Here is a 10,485-nt window from a genome sequence, read left to right on the forward strand (position 1 = left end):
AGCGCCACTATCGCCCGGCTGGTTCCAAATTTTAAGATTATTTTTATGTAAATCAGTCTCTCTTTTTACAAGTACTCAAAGACCAGCTCTTGAATCTATTTTAGCATACTGAAAATAGGTAGAAAGCTAGCAAACTAGTAAAATATTTAATTTTGCCACACTGTACCTGGTATGGAAGTCCTGCCACTTGCTGGTGACTCCACCTCCTGTATCGTACTAAGCTCATGCTGGTTTAAGTCCAAACCACATTTCACTTTGGAGACAGGTGGCTTAGAGGCTCTACCACTCAGATCTTTGCCCAGACTCTCACCTATCAGGTCAAAGATAAGATTAAACAAATGAAACATTGTGAACACACAGGAAGCTTTTCTTCAGTCAGCAGCTGCAGGGATGATGGCAATGAGAAAAAGACAACAGGGACATCTCACCACTGTGTTCACCATGGACATCTGCTGAACGTGGCTGCTCACCACTAGACCCCTCCTGATCAGAGACTCCCCAGGCAGGGGCTTGGATGAGAGGAAGCCACCCTCTGAGCTCGTCTATATTTTGAATTTTCAAGTCATTTTCTCCTGTGGATTTCCGTGCCTGAAAAAGTGGATAGGGAAAGGGGGTGATCACCTGAAGAACTGACATCTTAAGTCAGAACACAGCGAATTACTAGCTTCATCACTACCTCAGTTCTCTGCAAGTCGCCTGCCTCATGGGCCCGACGAAACACTTGGAAAACACCAGTAATTCACCATTTTCTTTTGTTCTGTGACTATAAGTTCCTGTAACTATTTCCATAGTGGAACATACTATTCAAGAACACCTGAGCCCGGCGGTGGTGGCGCACGCCTTTAATCCCAGCACTCGGGAGGCAGAGGCAGGTGGATCTCTGTGAGTTCGAGACCAGCCTGGTCTACAGAGCTAGTTCCAGGACAGGCTCCAAAGCCACAGAGAAACCCTGTCTCGAAAAACCAAAAAAAAAAAAGAACACCTGAACCCATATCCCCAGGTACAGCTCATAATAAACATCTTTGTGTTTTATGTTGGCAGACCAAAATTGAGTCATACTTCCAACACTGAAGGGAGGACACTCTTAGTGCAAAAAATACGGCCACACATCCAAGTCCTAGCTCCCTCTGCATCTGTTGACAGACTAAACCTGAATGCTTCTGTATTTCCTCCTTTACATTTCCTTCACAACTCTAAGACTTTTAACTTCTAGACCCAAGTGCCTCCCAAACATTTATGTGCTGCAGAATTCTGTACTAAAAAACCTAAGAAATGGCCTAACATAGAATAGACCCATTCATATTCATGAAAATAGATGGCAATGTCTGAGTGACCACACCAGTCTATCAGCCTCCAACTATGCCAGCTATACCATATGCTACTTAGGGAATTTGATTCACATACAAATGTCAATGAAATCATTAGAGAACAGGATCTATTACATTATGAAAGACATCTGTTAACTAGTCCTTTTTACAATTTTTATCTGTGGTAAGTTAAGAATCTACTGCAACAAAACTCAGAAGTGAAAATGGATATCCTTTAATGATGACTATTTAAAATGACCCTATGAAGTAGATAAATTTTTGTTTTAATTTCCATACTCCCAATAACCAAAGAAACGATAGTTTAGGATTAAAATGGAATCAGGTTTAAACATCTCTGTGTAATGCTCAAGTTTTAAATTCAGACCATACCTGACTGATATTCAAGAACTCTTTCAAAGTCTCTTTGTGTTTTTCCATTTGCTGTTTCAAGGCTGTCTGTCTCTGCATAAGTAACTCCTCTTGGGCTTTTTGTCTAGAGTGCAGAGCTTCTCTTTGTAGATGCAGCTGCTTCTGAAGAGTCATGTTGTCTTGCTGAGTTAAGACAGGCTGGGAGTAACTCAAAAGTCTGTTCTGCATTCTTGGGGTCACAGCCTCCCTAGAAGGAGCTACAAGTTCCTTTTTAGGTAAATACGCCTCACAAATGCTTTCAGATTTAGCTTCTGCAAAAGGTAATGGAATGAATGGGTGCTCTATTTCCTTGGAGAGAAACAAAGCAGGGATGGCATGCTCAGGAGAGCCACTTTTATCCTGGCTGTTTAGTTTGTGTAAAAGCAGGTCTTTATGAGACAACATTTCTAAGTCCAACTGCATAGTCAGGTTATCCTGCTGAGGTAGCTCACCATGGAAGCTGGGCATTTCAGGGTCATCACTTTTGGTTGGGAAAGACTGTAGGCTCCCTTCAGAGTTGGCAACGGATAGTGGTATCTGTTCCGAAAACGAAGAGGAACTAATCTGTTTACAAGATACCCTTTGCTCCAATGTATTTAACCTCATCAAAAGCAGTTCCTCTTGTATCTCCTGGTCAGATCTAGTGGCTTTCCTTTGCACATCTAACTGCTGTTGATGTGCCTTCAAGTCACCATGATGAGGATGGATAAAATGTTCTATCTCTGCAAATTTACATGGTTTGGGAAACATCAACTCTTCTTGGGCTTTCTCCATAGAATGAAAGGAATTCGTTTGTGCATGGAGGTGTTCTGGGTGTGCGGTCACATTACTCTGCTGAGGTAAAGCAGTATGTGATAAACCCAATGCCCTGCCAGGCAAAGCCAGCATCTCAGAAGAGCTGGAAGATACTCCATCTTCACTGGTGCTTGAGCAAAGTTCTTGTGTTCTTTCCGAGTCAGAAAGAGGGAATGAAGCAAGTGAATGCTGAGGTATCAGGGGAGATGGACCAACCTGCTCTGGGAACACTCTTTCCTTCCACTCTCTTAGTATTTCTTCATGAGCTTCTTGTTTACATTGGATGATGGCTTCCCTCTGTGTAGCTAACTGTTCTTGAAGGGCCTTCAAGCTGTCTTGTTGAGGCTGGATAAGTTGGGATATCTTCCGAAGCCTATCCTGCAATTCTGGTACCTGAAGATGGCTTGATGTTACTTTACTGTCACTCTGTGTTGTACCAGAGTCAGCAGAAGGCAAGGACACACATGACAATGGTCCTAATGAGGGCATGAAGGAAGAAAGACCTGTCTGTTGAGATGAACTCTCTTTTTCTATGAATTCCCATTCGTGGTTTTCCTCCACATTATTTTGCATAGGAAATGTATGTTGTGAAAATCTAACCAGCCTTTCCTGAAATCCTGGAATCTTAAGGCTTAAGGGCTCTGTACTGTCACTCTTGACTGATAGAAACTCCTGGGATCTTTCCCATTCAGCTCCCTGGGATGAAGAAGACAGGGTGCCAGTTTGTTGACAACGAAGTCCTTTTTCTAATTCATTTTCTTTGAGTGCATATTTCTGAGTTTCTTTTCTAGCACCAAGTATAACCCTCTGAATGTGTAATTGTTCCTGGAGTGTTGTAAAATGTTCTTGTCTGTGTTGTGGAAAGCCATGAGTCTCCTCCTCAAGTGCTGGGGTGATCAAATGACTAGCGGGAACTACATTCTCCTTCTCAGATGAATACAGTTCCTGGGACCCCTTAGGCCCAACTTCTGAAACTGCATGAGAAGCATCTGAATGCTGAGTAACCACTGAGGAGAGTGACTTTACTGGTCCAAACACAGTGTCTCCCAAACTTCTTTCTCTATGTAAAAGTAGTTCTTCTTGCACTTCATCTCTAGCCTGAATTGCATCCCTCTGTGTAGCTAGCCGTTCTTGAAGCAACTTTAAACTACTGTGGATAGGTGGGATCTGCTGTATAAAACTTGAAGACCCATCCTGAGATCTTGAGATTTCAGACTGGCTTGGGAGAAGCCCTTTCTTGTTTGTAGGAAAAGGCTGTTCCTGGATTTTTCTAGAATGCCTATCAGTCAACGTTAGTGAACTAAATGGCTTCTGAGTCATGTGATGTGGTCCAAAGGGCCTGGTCTGCTCAGAATGTACAATTTCATCCAGTTTACTCTGTTTATGTGCCAGCAAAACTTCCTGGGCTTCCCGCCTAGCCTGAAGGTTATCCTTCTGTACACTGATCTGTTCTTGGAGAAATTCCAAATTAGTTTGCTGTGAGGAGACAGGCTGTGAAAAACCCCAGAGCCTGTCCATGATGCCTGAGGAAACAGTGGCCTCACTTTCTGCTGAAGATGCCTGAATTTTCCCTGATTCAGCTGAGGCAGATGGCAGTGAAGTAAATAAATCTCCAGATGATGATGGGAGGAATACTGGGAGACCAGCCTGCTTTTCCAGTTCTTTCTGTGTGCAATAAGCAAGCTTTTCCTGAGCCTCTTGTCTTGCTTGAAGACTTTCCTTCTGTAGTTCTAACTGTTCTTGGGGAAACTTTAAGTTACTATGCTGGGCTTTGATTGTGCCTGAGGATGACAAAGGCTGATCATGAATTTGACTGATTACAGACTGGTTTACGGAAACTGTACTTTTGCTTATGGTTGTAAAGGGTTCTTGAACTTTTCCAGATTCATGTTTAACTGGGAGACTAGTAAAAGAACGTTCAGGTACCAGTGGGAGAAATGAAGATGGTTCAGTTGGCTTAGAAGATATAGTTTCACAATCTTCTGATGATATACGTTGGGAATCTAAAGTTTGGCAAGTTGTCGTCCTCAGTGGTTTAGAAACTTCTCCAGTATCCAGTAACATTTGTGGCCTATTGTAAGACAAAGTTCTTGAAGGTGCATGAGAATCTTTAGGGACAAATTTATAGTCTCTCTGATGTGCTTCTGCCTGAGAGAATTGCAGCAGGTGTTCCTGTGACCCGACAGATTGCTTGGCTAACATCTCTGATGCACCTGTTTCTCCTTGCCTCTGTGGAAAATGACCTTGTCTTACTGCCTGAATATGACTTTGATCTAATGTGGGGATCTGTGAGGACTGCACAGGTTGACATTTGTCAGGACTCAGCTTCAGTCTCTGGCATGGAACCCAGTGATCTGCTGCAGCAGCAGACTTTTGGGATTTCTGTGTTGGTCCTGATATAACAGAATCAGGTATCAGTGACATGGGTGACTTGGATGGGTATCTTTCCTTTAATATAGTTTGGTATTCAAGTAATCGTTTCCTAGCAGTTTCAACAGACTGCTTGTGTAACCTATCAAAAACAAATATAAAAACAAATATTACTAATTTGTATTTTTTTAAAAAAACTCACATTCTCAAATATTTACACATTAAACCTTATAAGTAGCAATCTAAAAATGGTCATATTTACCACAGAAAAATACATTCCCACTGCCCTTGAAAAAAAACACTATGGCAATTTCTAATAAAATTCCAACTAGATTCTTATATGAAACAAATAATAAATCCCAAAGATGTAGCACAGTCCACACCTGTTTTGTTGTAAGAGCTGATGTTGATAGTTACGGATCATCTGCCTGTGACAGTCTTCATCAGAAATCACAGCATGTGACACTGGAGCAGAGCAAACCTAAAAATGAAGAAATCAAGTACTTCAATGTTTTCTACAATGACAGGTAAGTCCAAAAAGCTCAGCACACACCTTAATAGTAAACCTGGTCACATCTACATGGTACAGCACACACACTGATGAAAACATTATAAAGTAGGCAGAACCTAAACATCATGACTGCTATTTTCTGGCCTCCTACCTCAGGCTGTTGAATTTTCTTTCTATTTTCTTCTTCTTCCAGTTGAGCCCGGAAACAATCGGTTTCTAACCTTAACTTCTGTTGCTCAATTTGTTCAAGTAATTCCAACTGCTTCTGCTTCTGCTCTTCTATTTCCATTATCTAGATAATAAGAACACTATTGTTCTAACAAGAGACTCTCAAGAGAAACGGTCACATACATTGCATTAAGAATAAATACATGTCATCACCAAAAGGACCTCTTATCCATAAAGTAAGTAGTCTTAAATCTGCCATTGGCATTGCCAAGGGAATTATGGGAGAACCAAGAGAAAGGGAAAAGAAGCACACAGCAGACACCTAGGGGGCAAATGAGTGTAAGCAGAAATCAAATGCATCCTATCAGCCAAATGTTTATGTCAGATTAAAAAGACAGTATCAAAGAATCAGAGATTAAAAAGAATTGCATAGGTTAAACAAAACTGTAATTCCAGGGCTTGCTTACCTGTTTGTGCCTTGCTGACATTCGAATTTTGGCTGCTTCTTCCTGAGGATGAAGTAGTACTGAACATTGAGTCACGGTTGTGACAGGTAGAAATGCAGCAACTGCTAGAATCACCAAACAAAAACTACCTTCAATAATTCCTAAAGATGACTCCACGGTAGTACCCTTCTTTACTAAGAAAAAGATGTGAGAAACCAAGCTAGCTTAATTTGAGGATATGACAGAAATACCTTGTTCCTTTCCAGCATCTGCTTGGCAGAAAAATGGCTTGTCTTCACTACTCAGTGGTCCAGATTCAATTGTCAGCCTATCACTGTCCATGACTGTAACAGATACCACTGTTAGTATGATGATGTTAAGTTTAAAGGGAACAAAATAACAGAAACCTGCATTTAGAGCAGATCAACCGTTCTATATTGGTTCATAGGAAGTGGTCCCTCAGTGAAGGCTCGGTCATTTTTTGGTAGTTATATACATTGACCTCCCAACCTAAGCCAAACATTACAAGAAAAATCAAAGACTAAACAGGTGCTAAAGAAATGTCAATGCTCCTTTCCTAGGATAACTATGATGTGAATTCCATCATACCAGGGTAGCCAGCTGTTCTGCACAGAGTGCTCACCCACCATCTACCAAGGCACAGTAGGTGACAAGTAATACTGTGCTTACTGACACAAAACCTCACGGAGGTTTGAAGGCTGAAAGATGGGGCAGAAATACCATACAACCTTCTCATAAAAATGCGGAGAGTTAAAACAGGAACTGTGTAAAGAAAACAGGCTATATCATAAAACATCATAAAGACATTAGATTAGCGGGGCAGGTTTGATTTCCCTGAGAAATGGTCTCTAAGCAGTCACTGAAAAGTAAGGAAGGAGGTCATGTGCGAGGACGAACAGACTTAGCCACACACCAACAGGTAGGAAGGCGCTGTGAAGGGAAACAAAGGGAAACAGAACAAGCCCTCCCCCCCCACACAACACACTCTTTGGGTCACTCAAGACACCGAAAGACCCACAGACAAGAAGCATGGTCAGCTGGAAGGGAAGAATGACTACTCATGTGATGGCATTTTCTTTCTTTCTTTTAAAGACTTATTGATTTATCATGTATAGTGTTATGTTGGCATGTATGCCCGCAGGCCAGAAGAGGGCAACAGATCTCATGACAGATGGTGTGAGTCACCACATGGTTGATGGAAATTGAACTCATGACCTCTGGAAGAGCAGGCAGTGCTTTTAACTGCTGAGCTCTTTCTCCAGGCCCTGTGGTGGGATTTTCAAAAATCTCACTACAGATTCAACAGCAGAATTCCTTTTACTGGGAGTCCAGCACTGTGCTCTCTACTTGTCTGGCCTCCTACAGTTTTATAGCTAGAATCCCTCAAGTGGTCATAAGTAAGCTCCCTTCTCCCAGAAATCTTCCTCTAAAAGAAACTTCTATTCTCATGGTTTTAAATATCTGACTTATCAAATCTTGCTTTAAGCTATCCAACTAATTCAACAAAACTGAGCACTTTTTACCCACAAGGCCTCTGAGGACAGAGGAATGAATAAAATCTTTAAGCTCCTCTCTCACAAATGGGTTGGCTGTGACGGAAATAAACAAGAAAAGTAAGTCGATTGCTTATTGGTAAGAAATATGAAGAGAAAGCAGGGTAAAAGAGATTATAAAGAGATGGGAGCATTACTGGGAAGGCAGAGGGTGGTATTTTATATAAAGTGAGCAGAGAAAGTCTCACCGAGAAAGCAACAAGTGAGTAGACCCAGGCAGAAGGGAGACAGCCATGGTAACATCTACAGAATGCTGGCCTAACACCAACAGTGCAGTGACAGCAAGAGATGTGGAAGGAAGAAAGGCACAGAGTATGTGTGTGAAGCCTTTGTCAAACAGTCTGATTCTCACTGTAGGGCTTGATGCAGAAGAAAATGAGCTGACCTGGGTTTTCACAGTCACTTGGTGAAGAGATTTTAGTGGAAGCTGCAAAAGCTGCAGACAAAACAAGCTGCATGACAAGAATCTACACCAGAAAACGAATGCAGCTGAAAGGAGGATTGGTGGAGAGAATTGGCTGGACTATGGATATACTTTAAGTGTGGGACTAGCTGAAACTGCTGATGGTTTGGATGTAGGTAGTAAAATAAGAAAACCAGAATGATATAAACTTTTTTGCTCCAGCAAATAAGTTAACATATTACCAGGTAGTGAATGTGGGAGACTTGTGGGGAGCCAAGGGGACAAAAAGCAGCTGTATAGGTTGGGAGTTATCTAGAATCCAATTTGGGGCAAATATAAGATGATAACAAATCTGAAAGTGAAGGGATCTAACAATGAGTGGAATCCAAGGAGGCTGATGCCATTATGTTGCATCAGGGTGACAACAGCAGGGTCCAGCCTGGCTTATTCCTCCGTGCGTGGAGAGAAGTGTGAGAATTAAGAAATAGACTAGAGACAACTGATAGAGTCAGGAGGGCATCTAGTAAATACTGAGATTCAACCCGTGTTTATTTCTCCTAAGCTTCATATACCCCAGCCCAAAGAAGATGGGGAAGGCAAGAGGCTTCTTTACTAGGATACAAAGAACAAACAAAGTAATCACCTTCTCAATACCCGAAACATCAGGTAATCTCACCTAGGTCAAACCTCCTGTCATGTAACCTTGAAGGAGTAGAATAGGTCTGAACTCTCTGACCTTTAGTCAAGGGCTCCCACAGGCTGACTTGGGAAACACACACTTTAAAAGATATGAGTAAATACATAACATTGTACAGTGTGAATCTGTTCTGAATGAAGGAAAACAGATTTGAGGAATGGGCTCTGGGGGCAATGACCAATGGGTGCAGCAAAAGAAAACACAAGGGAGAAAAACAAGAAATGGGGTTCTTGTGTGCAGTATAAAATCCTACAATCAGGGGCTGGAGAGATGGCTCAGAGGTTAAGAGCATTGCCTGCTCTTCCAAAGGTCCTGAGTTCAATTCCCAGCAACCACATGGTGGCTCACAACCATCTGTAATGGGGTCTGGTGCCCTCTTCTGGCCTGCAGGCATACACACAGACAAGAGTATTGTATACATAATAAATACATAAATATTAAAAAAAAAATCCTACAATCATTCCACTCAAAAGTGCGGTAGCAAAACATCTCCATACACATACATATGTTCAAAAAAAAAAAACCTAAAATATAAACCTCTAAGAAATACAACTGAAATCAGATCACATCTCCACAATTCTCATTTGCTCATATATATAATTCAAGATCTTTTAGTATGATCCTAGTAACTTCTAAAAATACATTTAATGAAGAGTCCAAGAAAAAGAATATAGAAATGTAGGTTCCAGAAATAAGAATGTAGAAATAAAGAAATATAAAGTTGTAAGCAGACTGTCGGTAGCTTAAGGATTAACTATTAACAGTGGGTTACTTTGCTTTACAACCCATAGCTCTGTCTGCAAACTGAGGGTCAGCTTTTAGACAGCCCCCGGACACTCATGACCAGCAACTGATGTGAGTTAACTTTTAAATGATGAGATGTACCTTGGTTGTGCACTGTCCCATACCCTTTCCTGCTACGCAAAACTGGTAGTATCAGGGGAGTGTAAAGCTTTGATAAACACCATCAGAAAGTGACAGAAAGAAAAAATGGGCTAAATACAAACACTAGTTTAACTGAAAAATCCTGCTAATGGAAAGTTTAAAAAAAAAAAGCAATTTGTATCTGAGTTTTACCTTGAGATTGTAAAAATGCTTTTGTTCATGCCTAATGCTTGCTTCTTGCTATACAAAGGGTAGTTCGGAAACAGCCCATTGCCACAGCCATATAAGCCCATTTCTGGCTGTGGTCACAGCTAGCTGATAAGCTTTGTGCCCCATGGAGATAAGTTTTTCTTTTCTTTTTCCTGGAATAAAGTTTGCTTTTGGCTTAATAGACTTTGGTGGGCTGTCTCCTATCTTTGCATGACTCCCATGGCCCCAATATTTAAGATCCACTTTCCCATTCTTTAGAGTTAAATAAGGAAAAAATCTCTGGTAGGAATGTAAAGAAATATACACTCAAAAAACACTAACACATGCCTATCTTTTAATTAAAAGTTTTCTAAAAATTCTTACTAAAAACAGATGATGTGGGGAGGCTGGAGACAGTCAGCTGCTTAAGAGTGCCTTCCACTCTTATAGAGGACCTGGGTTGGTTCCCAACACCCATACAATTGCTCACAACCAACTGCAAATCCAGTTCCAGGGGAATTTTTTGTTTGTTTTGTTTTTTGTTTTTCGAGACAGGGTTTCTCTGTAGCTTTGGAGCCTGTCCTGGAACTAGCTCTTGTAGACCAAGCCTGCCTCGAACTCCCAGAGATCTGCCTGCCTCTGCCTCCCGAGTGCTGGGATTAAAGGCGTGCGCCACCACTGCCCGGCTCCAGGGGATTTTTGTTTGTTTGTTTTTTGGTAGGCAATCATTTT

General features: G+C 41.4%; 1 protein-coding gene across 1 annotated transcript in view; it reads right to left on the bottom strand.

Moving 5' to 3' along the window:
* Cep295 (centrosomal protein 295) overlaps positions 1-10,485 on the bottom strand; it is a 41,734-nt gene that overhangs the window by 10,881 nt on the left and 20,368 nt on the right. The window contains exons 11-17 of the mRNA XM_026779556.1: positions 6,257-6,349; positions 6,027-6,130; positions 5,543-5,683; positions 5,264-5,361; positions 1,698-5,022; positions 429-588; positions 167-310 (exon numbers count right to left, since the gene is read on the bottom strand). Of these exons, the coding sequence (XP_026635357.1) occupies positions 167-310; positions 429-588; positions 1,698-5,022; positions 5,264-5,361; positions 5,543-5,683; positions 6,027-6,130; positions 6,257-6,349 (4,065 nt within the window). The remainder of the gene's footprint in view (positions 1-166; positions 311-428; positions 589-1,697; positions 5,023-5,263; positions 5,362-5,542; positions 5,684-6,026; positions 6,131-6,256; positions 6,350-10,485) is intronic.

Source organism: Microtus ochrogaster, chromosome 5, assembly GCF_000317375.1.
Source record: "Microtus ochrogaster isolate Prairie Vole_2 chromosome 5, MicOch1.0, whole genome shotgun sequence".
NCBI lineage: Eukaryota > Metazoa > Chordata > Mammalia > Rodentia > Cricetidae > Microtus > Microtus ochrogaster.